Genomic DNA, 26,373 nt, shown 5'->3' on the forward strand with positions numbered 1-26,373 from the left:
TGGAATCAGAAATAAGATGCCCACATGAAAAAGGACCCGAAGCCTTCTGCCTCTCTTTCTTTTGCTTCACTGTCATTTCCCCATCAGCACCATGGCCAGTCAGCACTTGCTGTGTCAGGCCCTGTGCTCAATCCTCTACAGGCACTCTTTGGTGGCCTCTGCAATCCCTCAGCCTACCGTTCACGCTTCGGTGTGATCCTCTCCCCTTGAGGGTGAGTGGCCCATGCGACTTACTTTTAACCAACAGAATACAGCATGGGTGATCAAATGTCACATCTGTGAACACGGGATTGCGATCTCTGTCTTGCAAGGACAAGTCTTTCTGGCCTTGACGAAGCAAGTGGCCCCATGGGGGGAGGTGATCTGGAAAGAACCTGAGGGCAGCTGTGGCCAACAACGAGGTAGGAACTGAGGCCCCCAGTCCTACAACCACAAGAACTCAATTCTGCCAACAACCATGTGACCTTGGAAGTAGGTCCTTTCCCACTTGAACTTGAGATGAAGCCCAGCTCTGGCCAGCGTCTTGATTACAGCCTTGTGCTGGGCCTGTCCCAGCTGTCCCCAAACTTCTGACCCATAGAAACTCTAAAAATAATAGTAAATATGTGTACTTTCAAGCTACTGAATTTGTGGTCATATATATTGCTGTGCAGCGATAGATAACTGACAACACAGGTAGGTCCTATTATTTCCCCTCATTTCAAATGAGAATATGGAAGTCCAGAGGGGGTGAGTAACTTTTTGCCACACAGCTAGGAAGTGGCAGAGCTGGAATTCAGACCCATGCCTCTGACCCCAGCACGCCAGACCTTAATGATCACAAAGCAACATCACGATCATGCTCTTCTTGGATGCTGACAACACTCCTGTAACATGTAAAGGGCTGGGATTATTGTACCTGTGAGGGTTGGGGAAACTGAGGCTTAGAATGGGGGAGGACCCAAGGTTGCTAGCAAGTGACAGAGACAGAATAACAACCCAGACTAAATGCAAGATATCACCCAGCTTCTCTGAAGGATGACAGAATTTTCCATCTGACAGAGCCCCAGCCTTGTATAAAGAATTCTTCACGCCACACATTTGTGATAAGTGGTTTGGCTCAAGAACAAATGAATTTCGCCTGCAATCTAGCAGAGCCAAGACTGCTAATTGGCGAATTCATTCATCAGGCTCCCAGCAAAACTTGTTTGTTTAAAAATGAGGCCGTCGCTGGCTGCTTATCTAATCAGAGGCAGTGGATTTAAATTGTGCATATTGATATTAATTGCCCGAGACTTGCATTTTCTAGCTGGGGCTCCCCCAGGAGAACACAAGCATGATAATTCATCAGAGGCCCCTTCTGTGCCCGGCACTGTCACCCATGCTATTTGAGTCCATAATTCATCGTGCATCAGTCTGCAGGAAGGCTCAGCGTGACACTCAAATGACACAGAAGAACCATCTATAGGACCTTTGCTGATTGCTGGTGGCTGGTTCTGTTTTGAAACGTTGAGAGGGCTTCTGGGACTTTTCCAGATTAAGGAAACCGAGCCTCATTTTCAGATGACATGCATTTCACTGCCATCAGCATTGATTATTGACCCCTGAAGGAAGTGGCATGCAAGAGACGTTTTTGCCCCATTTTTTTGGAGGGGCCAAGTCAAAGAGCGCCTCACTTCTTTGGGGCCTCAGGTCTCCCATACAGTGAGGAGATTAGACAGAATCCCACATGTGACTCTCACGAACTCAGACATCCCCAGGCCCTGTGTTCTCAGACCACTTCTCTCTCTCTTTTGATGGTCAGGGCTCCTAGGTGACCCCTGGGTCCCTCCTCAAGTTTGTTGTCCAGAGAACCAGAATCAGCGCCTCTTCCTTCCTCCGGCTGCCCCACCGCAGGCAGGTGAGGAGTGGGGCCTCTGCAGGATCTGGCTGATCTGGCAGACCTTCACCTAACCGAGCCAGAGCAGTGGCTTTCCTGAGCAGCAGCGGGGAGGGAGGGAAAGAAAGGGAGGGCCCTGGAGCCAGTTCTCAGGCATAAACAGTCAATTCCCATTATTTGGGTAAGTTCTGCAAAGTCCCTGCAAACACTGAATTAGTGACTACTGAACCGTCGCTGCTGGGGGACGTCGGATTAGGTCTCTGCGTGCCTCTCAGCACAGCATTTTCATTAGCCAATCGATACATAGCCTGTCTTGTGTGTGTGCGCGTGTGTGTGTGTGTTTCTGTTTAAAGACATCTCATTTAATGTATTGCTGATCCATTAACAATGACCCCAGGGACAACAGCTCTATCACTCGGGCCAGAACAAGGGCCTGAACAAAGGCACATCCCAGCCTTCTTTTTTTTTTTTAAATCCTCACCTGAGGATATATTTCCATTGATTTTTTGAGAGAGTGGAAGGGAGAGGGGAAGGGGGAGAGACAGAAACATCAACGTGAGAGAGACACATTGGTCGGTTGCTTCCCAAATGCACGCCAACCAGGGCTGGGGACTGAACCTGCAACCGAGGTGCGTGCCCTTGACCGGGAATTGAATGCAGGACACTCCGGTCCACTGGACGACGCTCTACCCACTGAGCCAAGCCGGCCAGGGCCATCCCAGCCTTCTTGCCCTTAGGAACCCGAGCCAGACTTCAGTACCACACTTGGGGGCCCTTTTAAGTAGCAAAATCACCAAAACTTCTTACAAAAATATAAAAACCGTGGCACATAACAGACCACCAAAGAAGACACCTGTTTACAGTAGGAGCTGGAACAAGAAGGCAGAGCGTCCCCTCGCTCCAGCTCAGCTTGGAACTCGCACTCCGGGCGACTCAAACTTCTCACCGCCCTGCGTGTGCCTGCGAATGCGCACAGATGCTCTGGTGTGCTGATTTGGGGTGTAAATAAATCTTAGCGAGGCGTGAATTGCAAATACAGGACCAGTGAATAATGAGTGTCGACCATATTCCCCGGTCCCCAGGGAGAGGAGAGGGAAGTGGGCAATTTTGTGGGAAAAGTTCAGGTCGACTGGGCCCAGTGCCTTTGAAAGGGCCCAGGGCCTTCTCTGAGAGCAGCTGGGGAAGGTGGGTTACAGGGCAGCTTCCTTCCCCTTGTGTGCATTTCGCTCTAATATCCACACTATATCCACTTGCCTGGGAGCTGCCAAGGGGCCCTGTGAAAAGCTGTCACAATACGTCACCCTCTGTATAAAACCCTGCATACCTCCTGCCTCCCTCGGAGTTCATCGGGAGGCTTCGCCTAGAGGCCCCACCCAGGCTCAGCCCCTCGGCTCCTTCCAGCCCCTCCAAGCTCTGCTCCTTTCCTGCTGGTCTGCACACACGCTGAGCCTGCGCCTCCTTGGGGCCTTGGCACATGTTGTTTCCTCTGCCTGGCACGCTGTTCCTTGCAGACAGTGCCCCAGCTCAATCCTTTAGTCGGGTGCAGGTCTCAGTTGAAATGCCACCTCCTCAGAATGGCTTTTCCTTCCCAACTGATCTCAAATAGCTTCCTTCATCAACTTGTCCCCTCATGTGGCTCTGTGTGTTCACAGAGCCCTTATCCCCAGCTGACACATCACATAATCATCCATTTCTCCATTGTTGGTCTCCCCGACTAGAATGGCAGCTTTGTTTGGTCCCTGCTGTGTCCTCAAGACCCCGAACTATGTACTCAATCAATAATTGTGCCGTACGAATAGATGTTGGTCTCTGTGCCCTTTATTTATGGTGTTATTTCAAAAACTTAAGTGGAAAGCAAGAATATGTGATAAAAGGCAACGGAGGGCAGAAACCAGATGTGTGAATTAAAAAGCATCCAATGGAAAAATTATGGAGGAAATTTAATGGATAAAGAGGAACAATTATTATTAATATTTTTATTGAGCTCTCCCACAGGCCAGGCATCCGTTGGACACTCACACACAGTATTGTATTTATGGTTAGCCTTAGTTTACAGGGGAGAAGACTGAGACCAGAAAAGTTAAGTAACTTTCCCAAGGTAACACAGCCAGTACCACACAAGGGCAAGATTTGAGCTCTATCAGCCTCCTGAGCCTACTGTGGGTTTTCTACATTACCAGTGGCCTCCATCACTCAATTTAAAACCCGATCTTAAGCAAACCCAGTTTGAAAGCAAAAATACGCTTTTCTAAGAAATTACCTACTCCCCAGCAATTCACAATACAGATGTACAGGTTCTTCATTGAAGCACTATTTCTATTACAAAATACTGAAAATAGCCTGAATGCTCCTCACAGGAATGGTTTGCAACTATCAGCAGGAATGAGCACACCGATTATGGGCTGACGGTGAACACTTTTCAGGGTTTGAGGTCATGTGCAAAAAAGCAAAGTGCAAAAGAGAACCTACGCTAGGCCACCTTCTGCGCAAGACAGAAACGGAGATCAGAAAACACAGATCTGCCTAGTTTTGCTAAAGGAAACACACAAAGCCACTACAGTTATGTAAGAGAAAGTCTTAGTCCTTCAGGAATGCACACTAGAGTATATATGAGCTTTGTTAAATAAATTGATTAAAATGTTGCCCAGCTGGCGTGGCTCGGTGGTTGAGCATCAACCTAGGATCCAGGGGATCATGGTTCAATTCCTGGTCCAGCACATGCCCGGGTTGTGGGCTTGATTCCCAGTCAGGGGCGTGCAGGAGGCAGCCGATCAATGACTCTCATCATTGCTGTTTCTCTCTCTCTCTCCCTTCCTCTCTCTGAAATCAATAAAAACATATATTTTTTAAACGTACCTGGCCTTCTTCCGGAGTAACTTCTGAGACTCGGGGTAATGCACCAAAATTTCATTCAGGTCCTTCTTGTCCAGGATGAAGAGGTTGGTGAACCCGTGGGCCGCCACGTTGGCCGTGCGCCGATTCCCGCCCCCAGCAGCCAGCAAGCTGGGGTGCGACAGGAGGCAGGTGAGTCCTCCGGAGGCTGTGGTTCTGATCGCACTGAAGTCTCCATTTCCACCCGTGCGTGAGCACAGTAGCCGCACGCAGGTGAGGGCATGTCGCCTGCATATGTCAGCAGGTGCCAGGGCTGCATCCACAGCAGCTCCCTCAGCCCCACCAAGGGCCCTTGAGGATGAGGTCTCACCCACTGGGCCATCCCCCTGCCCTTCCACAGCCCTTGCCCAGGTCCCCTCCCTTCACCCCACACCCCTATGACCTTATTTCTCCAAATACAGATCCAGCTTTCAGTGTCACCAGCACGGACTTCCCATCAGGGCCACCCAAGACCTGCACCTGCCCCGCCTGGATGATGTACATCTCCCGGCCTATCTCTCCCTGAAACAGAGAAAGGGAAAGTCCCTCTGTCGTCGTCAAAAGCAACCCCAGAAGCAGCACGATGGGGCCCAGAGGCTGGAGGCACAGTGTGGGGGAATCTGCCCTGGGGTCCAGCCCGGCCACCAATTTTGTGGGGCCTCAATGTCTCCATCTGTAGAATGGGGAGAGTGCCCCCCCCCCCCCGCTCAGCCTGCATAATTGACAGGATTACGGTAGGTGGTGAATGGGGTGATGGAAAATGCTAGATGGAATGGGGCAGGTGAATTTCCTCTGCAAATTCCTGGTTTTACACAGCAATGAGGGCTCAGGGGCCTGGATAGTCTCGCAGTGCTTCAGACAATAAACTGATATCTATGCCCAGCTCATATCATGTGGAGCTCCGGGAGCATCTGCTAACTGAAACAGGAATGACAACAGTAAAAATGTCCAGCCACTGTTCTAAGGGCTTTATGTGTTTGAGCCTGTAGTCTGTGGGGCATGCTTGAATCCCAAAGAGTGGGAGTAGAAGGCCCCTAGACACTGTCTAGCCCTGGGACTCAAACCCAAATGTTTTCCAGGATCAGGTGGGTGGTGTGGGGCAGTGGGGAGTGGTGGGGCCTGCGGCATCAGGAGAGAGGACAATGTCTCCCTTGAGGGGCATCCCCTTCTCCATCCCAGCTGACTCTTGCTATTTGGAAAAGTGGGGCTCAGTCAGTGCTAGCAGATGTCCTGTTTTCAGCCAGAAATATGCATTTTTATGTAAAACCTTTCATTTTTAAGGTTGGGGACTAATGCAGCCTTTTTTCCCCTTCTCTTTCCTTATTTCCCCTACAGCAGGACCAAGACCCTGGAATCAGCTCCATCTGCACAGGTAAGGCCCTGCCCCTCTTTCCTTTTCTGTAAGTGGGTTCCTCTTCCCAGCCCCCATGGTCCCATGTCCAGGGAGCAGAGCCTGAGACACACCTGAGCTCCATGCCCGGACCTGGACAAAGCCTCCCGTGCCAGGCAACCCAAGCCCTGCAGCCGGCTGGCCAGCTCATGGAGCTCCGGCCACTCTTCTCTGTCCCCTCCAACCCCACTCTCCCTGCACCCTCAGACCTCCCTGCACCCTCAGACCTCCCTGCGCCCTCACAGCCACCCCTCCAGCCCCGCTCTCAACAGCCACGGGGGCAATAAATTCCAGCCGGCGGCACTGCGGCTGCCTCGGGCCCCTCACCTTCTTGCACACGTAGTCATTGGGCAGGTAGACAACAGAGCGCAGCCGCTTCAGCATGTCGAAGATCATCTGCCGGTCGCAGCCCTGTCCCGGGGAGGAGCAGAAAGGAGGCCCAGCTTAGAAGGCATGGGCTCGGGGCCTCCCAGAGCCCGGAGGGTAAGGGCCTTGTGTGGGTACCTGGAAGAGCGCCACTTTGCTGACAATGTCGTAGTTCACGTCGATGGCCAAGTCCAGCCGCATCTTGTCTGGAAGCTGCACCATCAGCTCCGATTCGTCTGCAAACGAGACCATAGCAACAGTCAGAGGCCCAGCCAGGCTCCTCCCCAAGATGTGGGCCGAGTCTACACTGCACCTGGCCCCAGTCACACCACTTCTCTGCCGCCAGAACCACCGTAGACTGGAGAGTGCCCTCTCGCTTTGCAGATGCCGCTCCCTTGTGTACACTATTCTGCTTAATTCCTACTCATTCTTCAGAAATCAGCACTAATGTCACCTCCTCCAGGAAGCCTTCCCTTGATACCTCCCCAGCTATGATGTCAGCAGTCCCTGTGCTGTGGCACCTATCACACCCTGTATTGCAATTGTTTGTTCATGATCTGTCCTTCCTCCTCACACTGTTACAACAACATTAGTAAGAATTCACGTGCTTGGAGCGAGCACTGTTTTGAAAGAATGCTTCACAAAGATGTTTTCATTCACTCCTCCCAGCAACCCCAAAAGTACCAGGACTATAATCCCCACTTCACAGATGAGGAAGGGGTGACTCAGGGAGCTGTGACCTGCCCATGGCCACACAGCCCAGGGGGATAGACTTGGGTCCCAGCTCAGGGCACCTCACAGGCCTCCCGAGATCCCTCTCATGTAAGTGTCAGGACACAGCCAAGAGAGGCCACAGGGCTCCTGCCTCAGCTTCAGAAACACCGGATGAAGGCAGGGCCGGGAGGGCAGGGGCCCCAACAGGAGTCTTACCCAGCATGCCTTGGGAGTGCCAGGTGTACTCGTACCAGGTCTTGACGCGGTTCTGCACCGACCTGGGGATCTTGTAGAAGTTCATGTACTTCACAGTACTGTCCATGCAGCTGCGATAGTAGGTCTGCCCCGCCGTGGCGGCCCCCACCACATCTCTCATCTGGGGGCAAGGGAGGGGGCAAGGAAGCCGCTGGGTCAGAGTGGGGCCATTCCGTGGGCTTTGGGGACATGTGTCATGGGTGCATCTACTTCACACAGACCAAGGGTGCATGCTTGAGGCAGTTGGGGGATGAGAGAGAGGGAGGCCCATGTCCACACACACAAAAGGTTCTGGACATGGGTGGCAGGGGAGGGGGGAGGGGCTGCTGGCCCCTTGGTGGTCTCGGGTCCCTGGGGCCACACAAGGAGGGAATGCCTCACTGGATTGGGCTGATCCTGGCACAACAGAGCCACTTGGTGCCAGGGGCCACTTGGACCCCACACTTCAGGAAATATGCCCCATATAATGCTCCTCAGGGCGGGGAGTTACCCCCAAAGGTAACTCTGAGGACCACTGATTGTCACCTCCTGCACTGACTAGAACATGAGACATGCCCCCAGCACATCCTTGGCCCAAATCCTCAGCCCAGCTCTCCCGGCTATCCCAAAGGAAGTGACATTTCAGATGGAAGCCACCTCACAGAGGGAATGGCCCCCTGAGCTCCAGGCTCCAGATTCTAGTTCAGGGCTCTTTCCCAGGCTTAGTCTAAAAGGCACAGGCACAGATGGGGACAATTCCGTCTGCAGCAGGAGGGAGAGGGGCCCTGCAGGCAGGTGGGTGGGAAGCCAGACTAAGTGAGCCAGTGAGCCAGCTACCTGTCCGATCATCACGGAGAAAGCGAAGACACCAGTGAAATAGTTCAACAGCTGGAAGACAATCTCAAACAGTGTCTTGGGGTCGGGCAGCCCACCAATGGTGATGAGGGTCTTCACAGCCCAGTAGTAACAACGAATGTAACTGGAGGGAGGAGAGGAAGGGAAGCTCAGTCATCACAGGCCCCACTCTGCCACCCTGGGTGGCCTGGCTCTGGCAGATATGCATGTGCAAGAAAAAAACTCTTTATAGCTTAGAAATGCAAGAAAGACAACCCCCATGCCCGCAGAGCTCTCTGCAGTCTGTGGGGCACGCTTGCAGATGCTGGCTGGTTTGCTGTGGCTCAGCCCCAACCCTGCAGAGATATGTGCTCATCCCCATCTACAGATGTGGAAACTGAGGCTCCAGGAGATTGCTAGGAAGAGTGGGTAGGAGGACAGATCAGGGCCTTTTGACTCCGGATGCCTGGGCTCCCTCCACTTCCCTCAATATTCTGTTCATTTCCAGTCTTCCCTTTGCTATCTTATCATGTTGGTTCATGGAAAGCAAGAGCCCCATCACAGTGGGAATATATCTCGAGGACCACATTTCTGACCCTCTCCCTTGCCCACCCATTTTCCAGGTAGTAAAACTGAGCCCCCCTCCCCAAGGGAATATCCATGGTCACCAACTCTCAAGTTCCAGAGCTGGGATTAGAACCCAGGGTGTCATCTGCTTCTCTGATCTGTTGCCCCATCATCAGTAACCCTGTGACACATGCACGTGGACCACTGGGAAGAGAAATGTGAGTGATGGGCCCTGAGCTTTTCTTATTATCACAAAGCAGCAAGAGTCCCTCATATGCCTGCCCACACCTTCGGACTGTGCCCTCCCAGGGGTCACCGGGCAATCCCAGCCGGCTTTCCTGTGCCTTCCTTTCCTCCCACCAGGGCACACAGGAGCCATCCAGAGCCTGCCCTGGCTCCAGTGTCCTGATACACCCTGCATCCAGGGTCCCTGCTCAGCTCCCCCAAATCTAGAACATCTCCTGGCTGCAAATCATCCCGTCAGAGAATGACCGCAAATCGGTCCTCCCCTGGGCACCATGCACCAGCTTTTTATGCAGTGTTGTAGTCCCAGCATGGGCTCTGGAGCCAGACTGTCTGGGTGCAAACCCAGCTCTGCCACCTTCTAGCTGCATAACCTGGACAAATGACTCAACTTCACCAAGCCTCTCCTAAAGTGGGCATAGCAGTAGAAGCCCCCCTTCACAGGTGATCATGAGGACAGAAGGAGGTGCTAGAAGAACACCTGGCCCAGGGTGGGCTCTCAGTAAATGTCAGCTATCAGAGCCTTCACTGTGGCTGGTATCTGCCATGTGCCTGCAGTGATCACAAGACGCTCACCATCTAGTGGGGACAGGCAAGCAAACATGTAATGAATGGGGTGGAGGGGGGAGGGGGGAGAACAGAGATTGTTGGGAATTGTAGGTGAGGGGTCTCTGTCTCTGACTAGCTGGAGGCCTGGGGCAGGGCCTTGGGCCACCTCCTTGCCACCTGGCGCATGGAAATCTCAGGACAGCCCAGGCCTGCTGTAAGCCCCCTGTCATACCAGATCTGGCCACCAGAGGGTGCCTGAAACAGCCTTTAGCAGGACTGAGCGGGATGCCGCCTGGGAGCTGCTGGGCCAACAGGAAGAAAACAGGAGTGATGTCCACAAACATCAGACTTTCCCCCCAACCCTTCCTGGTTGGAGGAACCTTCCACTGGCATGGCACAGCTTAGGGATCTCCCTGAAGTCCTTGTCTTTCATGCTCCTGGGTCTGTGGGGACCCTGCATGCCCGAGACTGGGCAGCACAGGATGAAGGACCCAGCTATGTAGGAACGTGGGTCCTTAAGCCCTGGCCCGTAGCAGACACTGAACAAATGGTCACTGTTTTTAAATTATTATTATTTTCCGTGGTATTGGACTTCTAGAGGAATCCTCCTTCACTACTTGTGCTTTGGGCATATATCAGGGTTCCCTGTAGGATTTCATTTGGAAAAGAGTAGTGTTGCCAAGAAAGGATACCCCTCCACTGATGAGCATCGATAGCTCCGGAGGGCCCTGAAGAAGGAAGCCCCAGACTGGACATCTGTCCCCTGTGTTCCCCTCCCTGCTGGCCACCCTTCCCCGTGACTGTGAAGGGTGTGCCAGCCCCAGCCCCAGGACACGGGCTCTTAGCTTGTTGGGACACAGACTCCTTTGAGAATCTCAGGGAAGCCAGGAGCTTCTCCTTAGAAAAGCCGGTGTGTCCCACACATCTCAGTTGCACTTGTGTTTCAAGTGCTCAGTAGCCCATGTGGCCAGTGGCTACAATACCGGACAGTGAAGGTCTAGAGGGTGAGGTTGGAACTGCTCCAGTGGAGGGGCTGCTTGGAAACCTGGCCCCGCCCACCTTCCCAGGTAATTTCACACACACCCCTTCAGGGACAAAAGACACACTCAGCCCCCTAATTCCATTTTTCTGCAACTCCGCACCTTCCTTCGTGTTGCTCCCTCCCCCCAGGGGTTCTCTGCCCCTTCTTTCCACCTGCCAAGGCCAAGGTCCAATGTAACCTTTCAGAATTGACCATCCCATGCCACCTCCACAGCACCGGGCAGATGGTGCAACATTCACGACTCTGTAGCAACTCCACCTGGTTTCAAATCCCAGCTCTCAGGCTTAGGAACAATGTGACCCTGGGAAGTCACTGCACATTTGGTACCTCATCTGTAAAATGGGAGTGATGAGGTACCTCTCTATGTGATTGTTTCTAAAGAGAATTAAGTGAGTGACTATGTTAGGTGCCTAGAACAGGGCTGGTGCATTATAACTGTTTGTCAGTGCTGGTTGCTATAATAATTATAATAATAATTATTATCATTGCCATCACCATCATCATCATCTTAATTTGAGCATGGCCCACAGTGTATGGCAGCTCTCTGGATGGGCAAGTAGGTTTTGCCTTGTTGGCCAGCTCCTGCATGGCCAGTGGCACCCAGGAGCTGGGGTGAGGTTCCCCTGGCCTCCCCCCTAGCCGTGCCCTTAGGGTGGATGGGTATGCACACATGCAGTGGATCTGCCAACTCTCCTAGATGCTGGGATGCTGGAAGGATCTTTCTAGCAGGTCTTATTTATGTCTATGCCTCCTTCACCCCCCCACTCCACCCCCCAGTGCTCAGGAGATGTTAGCTTAGTGAGTATTTGGAGATATTCCTCCAGCCTCATGTGGGAGGTTCCTTGCGATGGAGGAAGCCTCGGCAACATGCAGGAATGGGCCTTCTTTATGGGAGTACTCATGCGCACAGTATGGCCGCAAAAGGAAGGCTGTGGCTCACCTGTTTCCCACGCCATCATAAACCCAGTGAGTGGAGCCGATGCCCTGATAGGCCGACGCCCAGTAATACAGACACGAGTTCAAATGCAAACTGTAGAGCAAGTAGGCGGTGGTTCTGATAACCCTGCCAAAGGAGAAGCATGAACACAGCAGCAGAAAGGGTGGCCGTGACATCTCACCCAGGGGAGGGGACGTAGGAAACAAGCCAGTCCTCACCTCTCCTGAAGCCCACCCCCCGGATGCCCCTGCTGGAGCTGCATGGCCTTGCCCAGCTGCCTGGGTGGACACTGGCCAATGGGATCAGCACTGGCTGGACCAAGCCAACCGGATGTTCTTTTGAGACCGTGCTGGTGAGGGATGGTGGCGTGTGAACAGCATTGTCAAGACCAGGGTCTGGAATTGGCACAGTGACATGTGCATACAGTCCTAGGCAGTGCATCCATGAGGAGGGGCAGAGAAGGGGCAGATGCGTGCAGAAGTGTCAAACCACGGGAGAGGTGGAGGGGAGCCTTGTCCCCGAGCATGGCCTGGCTGGTAGATGCCCAACCTCGGACATCTACCAGGTGGTCCACTGTGTCCTGACCACTGGTCCCCCTGTGTATGAGCGGTCGGGGCAGGGACTTCAGTTCCCAGAGCTGAGACCAAAATGAGGCTCGGCTCCCTGGAAATATGGGGGTGAGCCATGCGTGTCAACCTACGTGTGCCCTCCTTACAATTAGGGGAAATGGGTCATTCCTGGTTCTCTAAAAAACAAACATCCCTCGGAGGAGGGCCAGGAAGAGGCCCAGCTTCCGGTGGCGGTAAAGCCTGCAGGGCCAGGGGAAGCGATGTGGTGGAGAAGGCTATGTGTGTGTGTGTGTGTGTGTAGGGGTCTCACCTGTAAACATAGGCTTTGCTGAGGATGGATTCCAGGCGGCTGTTAAACTCAAAGAAGGCCAGATACTGAGAGGAAAAGCAAGGCATCAGGGCGGCCCGCTGTCCATGGGCTGATACCTCACCCTCACCCTTTAACCCATTCCCCAGTGGTGCCAGCACTGGGCTCTTTCTGGAACCCCCGGCAGGAGGGGGCTGGAGAAGGGCCAGTCAATATCAGAGGTCCTCAGCTCTCAGAGCGGCCAGGGCCAGAAACTCCAGTTACTAATCCAATGGAAACCACACTGCCTTTCCACGGGGGACACCCCTCACTGCCACCTCCCACTCTCCAGTTCTGCTCAGGGCAGACATTGAGATGCCAGCACCAGTGCCAATGCAGGTGAAAGCCTTGGATGGGGAAGCCACTGGTCTTACCTTCAGACAGCGGGGCAAACGCAGGAGGGGATTCACGCCGAATTTCAAGTAGAGAAAGTCCAAGGGCAGTAGGCAGAGCATGTCCATCTGAAATCCCAGCGGGACAGCACAGTGTGTACCCCCTCATAGTGTGATGGGCCTCTACCTTCAATGGACAGCTGAGCTCAGAATGACCCAGGAGGGCCTAAAGGTAGAGCAGAAGGCATCCCACCCACAGGCCTCTGTCTGACTGCCCCCCACCTATGCCAGCCCGGGGAACCACATCAGGCCGGCCCAGAGTGCCCAGGGCCCCCTGAGACACCACCTTCTGAGACCCCACGGACACTTGCATCCCTGGCACACACCTTAAAGCGAGGAGACTTCAGGTAGTTATTGCGCATCTCTTTTTTGTCCGTCTGGAAGAAAATGGAATAATGACAGTGAAATGGCCTGAGAGCTTGTTCCCTGATCTCAGGGGAGCAACAATGGAAATCCTGAAAGACCCTCCACCTTCCTATCAGAGTTGCAGCCCCTGGATGAGCAGGAGCCGGAATGGAGCAGCTGAGCTCAGGTGAAAGCCTCCAGGTATACAGGTGGGGAGGTGAAGCCCTCAGCGCCCCCCCCCCCCAGCTGGGAGGGAGCTGTCCCAGGTCACCCAGCTAGACTCTGACTTCTAGGATGGAAGGCAAGGCTCCTGCACTCATTTTCTCAGCACCTTGGCCCTACCTGGACCATTTACAACCTCACTGACTAAGGAGCCAGCAATGACTCTGATCAGACCAGAAAAGGGGTTGCCCAGGGAGAACTTTTTGTTTTAGAAGCACAACCTCAACTTGTCTGCACACAGAGGAGCAGTTGCTGCCAGTGTGGAATTTTGAAGTCACCTGCACAGAGACCCAGGGACCCTGCCTCCTGCTTCTGCCAAATCACAATCAGGATTTCAGTGCTCTCCCTGGTGAGGGAACCCTGCACCACCAGAGCACAGGGTCTCACACTGGTTCAAGTAGCGTGCTCTCTGCAGGACCCCCAGCAGATACCTGTGCTGAGCACTCTGCCTGCATCACCTCAGTCAGTCCTCACAGCAATGCTGTGAGGTGGGAACAGTACTATCCCCACTGTACCGGTGAGGAAACTGAGGCTCAGAGAGGTGATACAGCTGGTTGTGGCAGAGCCGGGATTTGGACCAGGTCCACCTGCACCAACAGCCATTCTCTGGGCTGCTTCTCCATCTCAAAGGCTGTCAGGTGGTCCAGGAACTGTTTCAGCCATGAGCAATATTTGATTCTGTAATTTGAATGTATTAAAGGTATATTGAGCCAGGCCGGGCATGGCTTAGCAGTTGAGCATTGACCTAGGATCCAGGAGACCGCTGTTCGATTCCCGGTCAGGGCACATGCCCCGGTTGGGGGCACAATCCCCAGTTGGGGGCGTGCGGGAGGCAGCCGATCAATGACTCTCTCTTCATTGATGTTTCTATCACTCTCTCTCTCCCTCTCCCTTCCTCTCTCTGAAATCAATAAAGATACATATTTTTAAAAAAAGATGTATTGAGCTACAGAGGCAGGCGTTCCCGAGATCCCCTTGTTCGTTTATCCTGTTGTCTGCGGAGGCATCGGGGGTCAGTGCCCAGAAGGCTCTGGCTACAGAGTCTGCCCCCAGCCACCCACCCCACCTGCCTGTGACTCACAATGATGTCTCCTCCCTTGACAAACTGCAGGCGCATCTGGAACACGGTGATGTCCAGGACATAGATGAAGTCGCACAGGTAATCCATCAGCAGCCAGAGGTGGATGTTGTCGGGCGTCTGGTAGGGGAAGGCCCAGCGCACAGGGATCAGCCAGCAGTTCCAGTTCCAGGCCAGCACCACGAAGAACAGCCACAGGATGTACATCAGGTCTGTGGGGGAGAGGGGCCGGGACGGGCTGGAACCTCAGCCAGGAGGGGCTCCTCACCAAGGGGTCCAGTGGGGCTTTCTTTCTCCCACATTCTGAGCTTTCCTGTAAGCACTATGTAGATGTGACACTTCTGTACCTTGTAGGGGGTCCAACTATCTTTGAATTAAACATAAAGGTCTTAATAAATCAAGTATTCGCAGGAGGGGACATGGGGGCACTATTGGACAGTAGACAGCCAACTAGAAAACACTTTGCTTTCATTCTTGTTCAAAGTTTTCCAAAAATCTATTTCCTGCCTCAGTAAATATGTAATAATAAATAATGTGTAGAAGATGGACAGATGGATACACAGACACGTGGGTGGGTGGGTGGATGGATGGATGGATGGATGGATGGATGGATGGATGGATGGATGGATGTCACAGGTCACCCGGTCATTTTAGAGGCCCAGTGGACACCAGTGTCCCCCAAATGATTACTTATTTGACCTTGGGAAAGTCCTGTGGTATCCTGCCCTCCTCAGAGAAGTCACAAGAGGAGAGGTCAGATAAGAAAGGCAGGGAGATTCTTTGCAAACTGTAAAGAGCTGCGCACATATGAAGGGTTGTTATTCCTGAGGAATATAAAAGGGAAGTAAGAGAGAATTCGTTTTGGATGTTGGAAGAACTCCTTCCCTTTCCTGCTCAGAGCAGCAGCTCCAGGAGGGAGCCAGCAAGAGCAGGGCAGACTTAGCCTGGAGTCAGGAGTATGTCTGCCACTAACTAGCTGTGTGTTTAGGCCAGTTAATGACTCTGTGCCTTCGTTTCCTTGTCTGTGAGATGGGTGTGATCTTGTGTTCCTATTCCAGGGATATTTTTGTTTGTTTGTTCTTGGGTCACAAACCTTGGATGTCCATGACCTCCCAGCCCACCTCTGGCACACCCCTCCGTTCCCCTCCCACTCTCCTGTCCTCTTATGTTATGTGGCAGCAATGCCCATGGCCCACCCAGGACTCACTGGTCAGTGGGTCAATGCTCTGGGGAAACTCGTACTTCTTCCAGGGGCGGCGTTTGAACTTGCAGCAGAGCATGTCACAGTAGTGCTCCTCCTCCACCTGCACCGCCTCATCTGGCTTCGTGTCAGGGGCTGGCTCTGGGGCTTTCTTGGCTGGAGCTATGGGATGACACTGGTGAGTGCCTGACCCAGCCCTGAGGCTCAGGTAGAGGATTCAGAGAGAAGGCTCCCAGCTGCAGGCCCTGGAACTAGAGCTGAGACCCTGGCACCATCCCACAGCCTGCTACAAGCTCTGTGTGCAGACACCAGGGCAAACCCCCCAGCTCCCTCATCACAGTGACCTGAGCACCTGTCCAGAAACTCTTACCAGCTGCCAATCTGAAACTGCCCCAAATGAGGTGTTTCTGGGCAAGCTGGGAGTTTTAGTTGAGTATCTGTTTGTGTGTCTGCACTTGGGCCCCTCTGGCTCCCTCCGCAGGGCCAGGAGCATCTTGTACCAAGGACTTCCACCACCCAGGGTCAGAAATTAGGGCAACGATGCTCTAGGTTTCTCAGAGCAGGAATCTCAGCTCCTTCATCTCTAAAACAAGATACCAAATGGGATCACAGCCTTCCTGCACATCGATGGCAGTATTGGTGACCTAGAGATTGGCTCCTATAGGTTAAATACAGCTATGTTTCTGACTTTAGGATTGTGAAGGCAGGCTCTGCTAGGTTCATTGTTGGCACCCGGAGTTCTAAGGCACGGTCCTCCTTTGGAAAGACCTAGAAACCCCTCCCCCGCCTCCAACAACAAAGCACATTCCTTATTTCCTCTTGGCACCTTGAAAGCAGAAAACGTTCAGGTAGCCCCATACGAATATTACTACTGAGGCATCTGAAAAATAAGACCGTCTAGTTCCACAGTGGGTTATGGATACCATCTGAGTGTAAGACCATGTGATACGTCCCAGGGTAGACCAGCTGCCAGCCGGTGGGGAAAAGACAGAAGGGTCAATGAGTGTATTTGCCCTGTTGGACTGGGAGCCAAGTACAACTGGGTCACTGACCTTCTTCCCTTCCTTGGGCATATAGCTAAGCCTGTTCATACAGGAGCCAAAAATCCAGACAGTGAGGATCTGAGCTTCTTTCAAACACTCTAATCATTTTGGGGGGCCACTCTCACCATGAATTGACAGGGGGCTTTAGCGGTCCCACCTTACCCCTGGCCGGATGGACCATCCCCAGCTTGGGACTCACAGGGCTTGGGGCTCTCCTCATCAGACGTGACGTCTGGGTCGATGAGCTTCTCCTTCACCTTCTCCGTGCGCTCCTTGAAGAGCTTCACCAGCTCCTGGAGCCGCTCGTTGATGATGGCGCTGTTCTGGCTGGCTGTGGAGGACGAGCGGTCCTGGCCGCTGCGGAAACACCACGAAGCTGAGCCGGCTGAGTGGGAAGGGACCGCTGTGCCCCAGGCAAGGGCTGAATCCCACCTGGCCTTGGGACATCAGAAATATCAGACCCACTTTTATATCTCTAAGCAGGAAACTTAGCCTGGGAATAACGCCCCGGGGGCCAGCTTTCAGAAAATGTACCACACGGGCTCTGACTCAGATGGACAGTTCTGAAAAAACTTTGGCTCCGCTGTGATTTAGAGGAAACTCAGTTCCGGGTTGTTAGTCCCAGTGTGGGGTTCACATGAGATATGTGAAGGGGGAGACAGGGCTAGTTAGTTAGGCCTCAGAAATAGCGGGTGGGGGAAAAACAGTGCAAATATGTTATACATTCTTTTAACTTACAAGAATTTAAACTAAACCTGGCCGGTGTGGCTCAATGGTTGAGCATCCACCTATGAACCAAGAGATCACCAGTTCAATTCCTGGTCAGGGCACATGCCCGGGTTGCAGGCTTGATCCCCAGTAGAGGGTGTGCAGGAGGCAGCCAATCGATGATGTTTCTCCCTCATGGTTGTTTCTATCTATCCCTCTCCCTCCCTCTCTCTAAAAATCAATAAAATATATATAAAAATAATTTAAACTAAGAACTCACAGCAAGAGAGACAAAATAAGTGAATAAATTCCACAAGTTATGGATAGAAAAAAAAGCTGAAAGAAAGGCCGATGTCTCCTGTGGCCACTCCAGGAGTTGTGTCTGGGAGCGGGATGGGGATCCCAGGCCAGAGCCCTGGGAGGGGACTCACCATCAACCAGATTAATTCTACAGGAAAACATCTCCCACTGGCCCCACCCTTGGGTTAGTTAAATGTCAAAGGCACAGTCCTAATGCCTTCACGGTGGCCTCTCAGCATTGTCCTACAGACCAGCCACATCCAAATCACCCGGGAGCTTGTGAAGATGGATTCCCTGAGGCTCACTGTCTGAGGTCCTGATCCAGCAGATCTGGGTGGGGCATGGGAATTTGTATTTTTAACAAGCTCCCGGGATTGGGATCCTCCTGGTCCTTCTCCCAGCTGTCCCTTTCAGGGGTTCAGTGTCAGGAGCCAACCTCTACCTGTGGCTCCCCTCAGCCTCTCCTTTACCACAGAGACTCTACACAGAGACATCTCCCTCTCTGAGCACTGCTGGCCATGGACACAGCTGGACCGAGTCCAAGCCCACTCTTCAGACTTTGCAGAACTCCCAGGCCAGCCAGAAGCAGCCTGGGCAGGAGACCCAGCCCCGTCTCTCTTCTTGGAAGTCTGCCTGTGGTGAAGGGCTCTAAAAACATCCATGGTTCTCCCCCACACACTCACCTCCTCTTGCCCACACATCCCCACCCAGCCTTCTGACTCTCTGAGACCCTAGATGTGGCCCCTACTCACTCGGTGCCCTGTGGGACGGGGGTGTCTGACCAGGCAACAACGGGGGTCTCAGCAGGTGACAGCACCTTGAGCTCTTTGACTTCGTCATCTTGGGAAGGCAGCCTCTTCCTGCAGAGACACAGATGAAAGAGGCCTTCAGCAGGGGCAAGGGCCTCAGGGGAAGTGAGCCGACTTGGACCCTTGCAGATCACCCAGAGGCAAATCTTGGATGGGGGTGGGGCAGGAGATGATGCTGCCAAAGGGTCCTGACTTGCCTGCAGGGGGACAGAAAGGGAGAAGAGAGGGTCGCAGCTGTTCTCTGGACCTCAGTCTCCACATCTGTTCAGTGGCTGAGCATAAAGTTAACAGCACTGACTTGGTCTCAGGCAAACCTGAGTTTCCATTCAGCCCTGCCTCTTACCTGTGTGTGACCTTGGCAAGTTACTTAAACTCTCTGAGCCACCTCAGTTGCCCCTTCTGTAAAACAGAACTAAATCTACCCCACTCAATGAGATACTTATCTCTCAGTCGGGCTTCAGCATAAGCATCCCTCTCCCTTCCCCATCCCAGCCTAAAGTCGCTGCCCCCCCAGCTCCCACCCCATTCTCATTCACACCACCCTCCCAGCTGCCATGAAGGCCTGAGGCCTCCCATTCCATCTGCTCAACCCTCCTGGAAGCTCAGCCTCCCTCCCTTTGCAGATGTGCCCCAGCGGGAAAGGTTAAAGCCCATGAGCCATGGAGTCCAGTTTCTAGTTTACAGGGTGACCCAGGGCAGGCCCCTCCCTGCCTGGAGCTCCAGGTTCCCTATCTGAAGAATTAGGACTAAATGATCCCCCATCATTCAGGCAGAGGCTCCCAAGTTTCTCAGCCACGCCCTACTCAGCACTCTCTGGAATAGTCTTGTTTGTTTGATTACTGGTTCGCTGTCTCTCCCAGTCCCTCTAGAATGTCAGCTCCACAAGATCAGGCCCCTGTCGGTTTCTCCTTGGTGCATCTCCAGCACCTAGAGCAGAGCTTGATGCATAAAGATATTCAATCAATGTTTGCAAATAAAAACTGAATGAATGAATGATAGGGCTAAAAGGAACCTCACAGGCCCAGCCCAAAAGCCGAAGGCAGGAGGCTTAGATTCTAGTCTCAAGTGACCTTAGTCCCTACCCTGCCCCCAAATATCTGCCCCAACCCAGACTACAATTTCCGTACCCTTAAAGTGAGGTAGATCAGATGTCTACAGCTATGGTGGCACCATTTCTTCTGCTATCTGTACTCTGTACATAATTCAATGAATTAAATATAAGGACTGATGGAATTATGAGCTGTGTTCTAAGGCTGGGTAAGATTATGGCTCTTCTCCACATTAAATCTGAGAGCCCTCTCTTTTTCATACATAGCCATCTCCATTCTGACAGGCTCCTGACCTTAGCTGAGAAATTACTCAAGGGCTCATGGATGAGAGTAAGAATTAATCAAGAAAAAAAGAACCATCTCTCAATCCAGCCAGTGCAGGAGGAGCACTGGCAGCTCCCCTTCAGCTTAACTATAGCCATTCACAAAGCACTGGACTGCACGTCACAGTTTACTCACAGCTGTATGCAGGATCTCTCTCCATGAGCTGGCTCAGGTTGTCCCAAACCAGCCCTAACCACGAAGCCACAAATTTATCTCAAGAGGCGTAGAAATGTGTGCAACCTTGACCGTGAATCTCACTCTTGAGAAAGGAGCCTGAGGACAGAGAGCAGAAGAGCAGAGAGTTCATAGCTCCATTGTGGACAGTGCCCAGTAAGGGGGATTGAAGTCCATTCTGGCACATGGAGCTGGAGGAATGTCACATGGCCATAATAAATGGATGTTAAGGAGACAGCTGAGAAAAATGTAAAGGGGATCATTAAATGAAATGTAATCCAACCATGCCTTTGATTAAAACCACGCAAAGGCTTGGGCCCATAAATTAGGAACAGAAGAGAAAACCGAAAATTAAAACAGCACCTAGTGTGGTAGGATTACGGATGGTTATTTTTCCAGGGCTCTGTGGCATTGCCATTATATTATTTCCTAATAGAATGGGGGGTGGAATTCAGTCTTGTCACATTTTTACCCCCTTCTAACATGCAGTTGAGGGTATTTGGGACAGGGCTTCCCTGGAGAGCTCTTTCCAGAGCCCCACACTGGGAGCTAGGAGAACCAGGAAGGAACGGCACAGTCCCAGTTCTAACACCGACGCGCTGAGCGACCTTGGGCCAGCTGCTTCTCCTCTCTGGCCTCAGTCTCCTCATCTGCTAAATGGACAGGGCACAGTGCTGTAAAAAGCCTAAGAGAAACATAAAAGGTGACCTGTGGGTCCCTGCAGCTGATCCTGGGACTGTGAGGGTGTCGGATTTGGCAGGAGAAGGCGGCAACAGCTCAGGCGAGGGGGGCTTGTCCTCCACGGTGTGGGGGTGGCTGTCAGCATTGGTATCTTCTACCCGCACTTCTGGGTGCTCTTCAGTGGCAGGCACTTGGGGAGAGGAAGGAGGGGACAGTCAGAGAGAGCCTTGCTGTAATCCTTCAGGGAAGCCACAGAAAGCAGGCTTGAAGCGGTCACGGCAGCCACCTCCCAATGGGGCCCACAGGGAACTCCACACAGGACGTGCAAGAACGCAGAGCCCAGAGGCCCCCGAGGGCCACTCGGCCCCAGCCACCAGTCCAGGACCCACAGAAGAAGCCCTGATGCCACGGAAGCCAGGAGCTCCCAGACACGGCCTAGAGTCCAGGTCTCCAAAGCCCTGCCTGGTTTGCCCGGGCTGGGGAAGCATCGGGGACCTGGAGTTGGGGGAGGGTGCGGTCAGCGTTCAGAGAAGGCATGGGGAGCCTGGGGAGGCGGGTCCTATGGCCTGGCCTAGCACAGTCTGGCTCAGCTGCTTCCCTTCTCTGGCCTCAGTTTCCCCATCCCAAGGTAGAAGTGACGATGCCTTCCTAGGTCTGGGGGTAGGGGAAAGGCATGTGTGGGGAGAAGGCACCATGAGGAAAGCCGGCACTTTGCAGAGTTCGGTGGGAAGAGCCTAAGGAGTTCTCAAGACTTGGGGGCATTTGTTTTACTAGGCCCTAGACTCACGGGAGAAGGGAATGAGCAAGAATCGAGACTTTGTTTTAAATTTAATAAGTTTTGCCGGACTAACAAGAGACGCCCAGGCTACAAGAAGCAGGAGAGAGCTAGAAGGGATCTTCCCGGCAGACCTTGGGAAGTGAGCTGGAGGTGGGGTGGGGACAAGGGCAGCCTCTCTGAAAAGTGCTCAGGGCCCCAGCATGCCCCCCAAAGTGGCCCCAAGCAGCAGAAAGCCCCCTGGGCTCCCCATCCAGGAGTATGTCTCCAGGAGCCTGAGAGGGGGCAGGTGCTCCCCCACCCCTTGATTCAGACCCTGCAACCTCCGTAGCCCCAGGGGAGGAGTGAAACACCTAAGCCTGGTGTTTCACTTCACATCAGCTTAGCACAGTGGGAACGCAAATAGAAATGATGTTAGTTTATATTATATTGATGTCTAGAACAAGAATAATATTATTAAGAATATAAGGGCCTGGCCTGTATGGTTCAGTGGTTGAACGTTGACCCGGCCAGGGACATGCCCAGGATGCAGGCTCCATGCCCAGTAGGGGGCATGCAAGAGGCAGCTGATCAATGATTCTCTCTTATCCATGTTTCTCTCTATCCCTCTCCCTTCCTCTCTCTCTAAAATCAATTTAAAAACATATTTTTTAAAAAGTGCATCCATTGAAAGCAAACAGTAAGCAAATGAAAGCAGAGTTGGTACAGACTAGAGTAAAAGCCCAGCAGTGACACAGGGTGGAAGTTGGGGGACCCTTTGGAGTGAGTGGATTTAAGGCTTGCCCAGAAGACTGAAGCCAGGCATCATCCCTTGTTGTGAGGATGACAGCTTGCCCCCTCACCCCACTCTGTGCCCACCCCAAGTTAGGAAAAGGCGAGAAGGACAAGAGTGGATCTCCTCTCATGAAATGTTCAGTGCTACCTGCTTCCTGTTCTCAGAGGCAACCTTGCCCAGTGTCATCCAAAAATAAATAAACCAAAAGGGAAAGTGGGCAGGTCTGGCTTGAGTTAAGGCAGAAAATGACAGGGGTTAGCCCAGAGGTGCCAGTATGTCCCTGAGAACTTTGTCATTAGGCAGCAAGTAGCAAGCCTGAAGGCCACTGAGGGGACCCTGTCACAATGAAACAGATCCAAGCAGGCCCGCTCTCTGCGCTGGCCCCTGGGTATGCCTTTCCTCCTGCTCTGCCTGTCAGCACCTGGGGCCTCTCATTTCCTGAAATGGAATTTGCCGGACAGATATCAATAGTCCTCAGAAATTCCAGCTCCTAGCAAACTCTCAGGGTCAGAAGATTCTGTCTGAAATGCAGCTCTACGTTCCTCTTCTGTTCCATTTCCCTCCACTTACTCTCTTCTCCCACCCAGCTCCCTGCCCCAAGCCTCTTGGCCTAGAGAGCTGACTTGTTTATACTAGCGTGTGACTGACTGCTTATTGAAATAATGATGATCTGCAGAAAGCCATGTTTAACCCAAAGAAGTGAATTGCTAATTGTGGGATTTTACGCACAGGAGAGAAGGGGACTAATACTCCTCAAGTCACCACAAAGCATGATGAAGACACTGCCCAGCAGAGGAAGAAGGACTGGTTTTCCACACCCTAGCCATGGCACCCATGCTGGGAAACAGCCCAAGCCATGCAGAAGCACACCTCTCGGGCACGAGCATGCTGGGTGGTGAGATCACACTACCTAGGCGACGGACAGAGCTCCTGGTCTCCTTGGCGAAGCTGGAGTTGGACAAGGTCGTCCTCCGGGAGATGAGTACAGGGATGCGGGTCATTGGGGGACGGTAGCTGGGCACATTGGGGAGGTTCTCCACCAGGTTGGGGGGTGCAAGCCTGGGGGCCACCTGGCCAGGTGGCTGGTCCTGGACCAGGCGATTCAGCTCCATGCCCTGGCCTGGTTTAGCCATGGTGCTGGGGCCAGGGGGTCTCAGGCAGAGGAGGAACGCTGGGGACTGCAATGAGGAGCACAGAGTTGGGGGAGGCAGGGAGGTGGGGTTCCTCCCCACCAGCGCCAACACAGATCAGCCCGGTGCCCGCCTGCACCTGCAGAACTGCTCTCAAAGTCTGGGGCATCACTCCTGTTCCTGGAACTCGATGTCAAATGCATCACCACCTCATGTGGCTGGTCATCCCAACAGCTCTGAGGAACAGCCTGGAGTCCCCAATCCCTTGCATTCTCTCCATTAACCAACCACTGGTAGCATTTCCCACCTCAGACTCAAAACAGTCAGAATCAAAGCACCTGGAACTCCCCAGACCCCTTCAACTCACAGACTCAAGACAAACATTCTTAGCCTGATAGAATTTTCCATCCCAAAGAAAGAAACTCTGGAGCTCAATTCATTCCACTCCCAAAAAAGAAGTAATTTTTCCTGGGGTCTGGGTTCCCAATTGGGCTGCACATCGAACGCCTGGGGATGTTTGGAAATGTCTGAGGCCAGGCCATCCCAGGGATTTGAATCAATAGTCTGGGGTCTCTGGACAGCAGGATTTGCAATCTCCCCAGACAATTCCGACGTGCAGTCATATTTGAGAACCAGGGCTCAAGGTCATTGCAGGTGGATCACCAGGGCTCCTGTCACCACACAGGTTCTGGTCCAGCGGAGCTGCATGGGGCTGGGGGTCTGCATTTCCCACCAGCTATTAGACGATTACAAAGCTGTTGGTTTCTGGACCCACACTTTTGAGAAGCGGCAGACAAATGACCGTGCTTCGGGGTTTCCCGGAGTGTGGATCCCAGACCCCTGCGTTAGAATGCCCTGGGAGAGCGGCGGAGGCAGCCCCCGGGGCGCGTCTGCACCCACCCGGTGAGCCTGGTCTTACTCATCCATGTCGGGGCGGGCTTAGTAGGTTTCTTACAGATTTGTGTGGAAGTTGACAGAGAGCACAGACTAACGATCAGGTGGGGAACAAGCTCGGGACACCAGGGTGAGGACACCTGACTCCAGTCCCATCTCAGTCACTGGCTGGCTGGGACACAAGCATCACGGTGACATTGTGGTCTCCTCCCTCAGTGCTGGGTGCCTCGGACACACTGTCGCCCCACTCTGCCCAACAACCCTATGAGGCAGGTACTAGTATTGTCCCAGCTTTCTTGATTAGGGAGCCACAGTTAAGTGAAGTCACAGAACTAGCTCTGAGTCACACAGAGAGGAAGAGGGAGGAGCCAGGAGTGACGCTCAAATCTGTGCTCCTGACCACCTGGCCAAACACTGCCCACACAGAGCCTCAGTTTTCTCATCTGTAAAGTGGTCTGTCTGCCACACAGGGCAATGGAGAGCCTGTGGCCTGAGCAAGGTGGAGGCTTGTAAGGTCAGGGTGCGGTGTCCAGACACCCTTGGTCCCCTAGACTTTGTCCCCGCAGTCCCCAGAGTCTCAGGATGGGAGGGGTGGGTAAATAATAGCAAAGCACAGATGCCGGGTCCAGCCTGGAGACCATAGCAGCAAGAAAATGCTCCTAAGAGATGTGAAATCTAGAGTGTGCCCTTAGCAGGCTCCGGTCCCAGTTTTCACTGTGATGTGTTACGTTTGAGCCAAACCCCCGCTGGGTGGTAGCCCAGATAGCTGTGTTCCCAGTGAGGAGGGTGGCAGGTAGGGGGGAGGCTGGCTGGAAGCAGGGCTTCCCCAGGCCTGCTGAAGTCCTGGGGCCTCAGTACAGTCCCCCCCCAGGCACCATCCGGCTCTGATAATGTGGCCCCAAGGCTCAGAGGGTGGTTTTGCCTGAGGTTGGGGCAGGTGGAGGGATACAGGGATGGTGGAGATGGAGGGAGAGGAGGTGGGGGCCCCTGCATATTGTCTGCAATTCTCCACCCCACCACACACCTACCTGAGCTGGCAGCTGCGGCTTCCTCCTGCAAAAAATAAAGTTGCAACAGAAGCTGTGACCGCCAAGCCCCCTCCCCCTCCCAGCCCTGTCCAGCCCATCTTCTGTTCATCCAGGGAGGTGGCCTCCACCCTGTAGAGGGCAGTGCATACAGGAGCCCCAGGCCCCAACCCGACTTGTCACATATAAGGAGCCCTGTGCATGTGGGGACAAAGCAACTACAACAGCCACCACAGTCCTCTCCACCAGGCACTGTGCTTCACATTGTCCAGCTGTGTCCAGCACCCAGGGGAAGGGGGTTAGCCCCATTTCACAAAGGTGGCCACTGAGGCCCAGAGTGGGCTGGTGGCTTGTCCAGGGTCACACAGTCATGTGAAGACTGAAGCACAGGTTCAGCGTCTCCCAACCCACTGTCACCTTAAGGCCCCTCCTAACACCATCTGATACCAGCAGGATTTTGCGGTCCCACCACCCTCCTCCCCTCTGTCCATTGGCATCTCATAAGTTGAAAATCCCCTGTAAATGAGGTGGACAAGGTCCCAGCCCTTCCACCAAAGCCAGCCCAAGCCTCAGAGGGAGCTGGGTGCCAGACCTGGTGCTCCATACCTGGCATGAGGCCCTCCGGGTAACCGTCCTGTCTACTCCACTCGGGTCCTGGCCGGCCTCTGCCACCAGACAGCTATCCAGCAGGACACTGAGACCCAGAGGGAAAGGAGGAAAGGGCTGCCGTTAGGGGCTGAGTGCCACCTCTGTGCCCGGAGCTGAGGTACAAAGATGCCCTAGAATAGGCCCCTGCCCTCGTGAGGCTCCCAGCACAGGGAGGGCCGCAGACCCATGTCCTGCTAGCGATCTCCCAGTCTAAGACACGTGTTGGAACAAGGGGCTGTGAAGGGCACAGCCACAAGTCTGCCTAGGAAGGAGGGCTTCA

General features: G+C 53.4%; 1 protein-coding gene across 1 annotated transcript in view; it reads right to left on the bottom strand.

Moving 5' to 3' along the window:
- CNGB1 (cyclic nucleotide gated channel subunit beta 1) overlaps window positions 1-26,373 on the bottom strand; it is a 46,055-nt gene that overhangs the window by 5,097 nt on the left and 14,585 nt on the right. Inside the window, exons 9-25 of the mRNA XM_081119062.1 lie at window positions 26,052-26,139; window positions 23,307-23,574; window positions 20,874-21,036; window positions 18,562-18,669; window positions 17,001-17,158; window positions 15,765-15,920; window positions 14,561-14,769; window positions 13,239-13,289; window positions 12,895-12,981; window positions 12,485-12,549; window positions 11,609-11,731; window positions 8,271-8,412; window positions 7,416-7,575; window positions 6,624-6,721; window positions 6,447-6,530; window positions 5,133-5,251; window positions 4,715-4,861 (exon numbers count right to left, since the gene is read on the bottom strand). Of these exons, the coding sequence (XP_080975188.1) occupies window positions 4,715-4,861; window positions 5,133-5,251; window positions 6,447-6,530; window positions 6,624-6,721; window positions 7,416-7,575; window positions 8,271-8,412; window positions 11,609-11,731; window positions 12,485-12,549; window positions 12,895-12,981; window positions 13,239-13,289; window positions 14,561-14,769; window positions 15,765-15,920; window positions 17,001-17,158; window positions 18,562-18,669; window positions 20,874-21,036; window positions 23,307-23,574; window positions 26,052-26,139 (2,226 nt within the window). The remainder of the gene's footprint in view (window positions 1-4,714; window positions 4,862-5,132; window positions 5,252-6,446; window positions 6,531-6,623; window positions 6,722-7,415; window positions 7,576-8,270; window positions 8,413-11,608; window positions 11,732-12,484; window positions 12,550-12,894; window positions 12,982-13,238; window positions 13,290-14,560; window positions 14,770-15,764; window positions 15,921-17,000; window positions 17,159-18,561; window positions 18,670-20,873; window positions 21,037-23,306; window positions 23,575-26,051; window positions 26,140-26,373) is intronic.

This window comes from Miniopterus schreibersii (genome assembly GCF_964146895.1).
Source record: "Miniopterus schreibersii genome assembly, chromosome: 18".
NCBI lineage: Eukaryota > Metazoa > Chordata > Mammalia > Chiroptera > Miniopteridae > Miniopterus > Miniopterus schreibersii.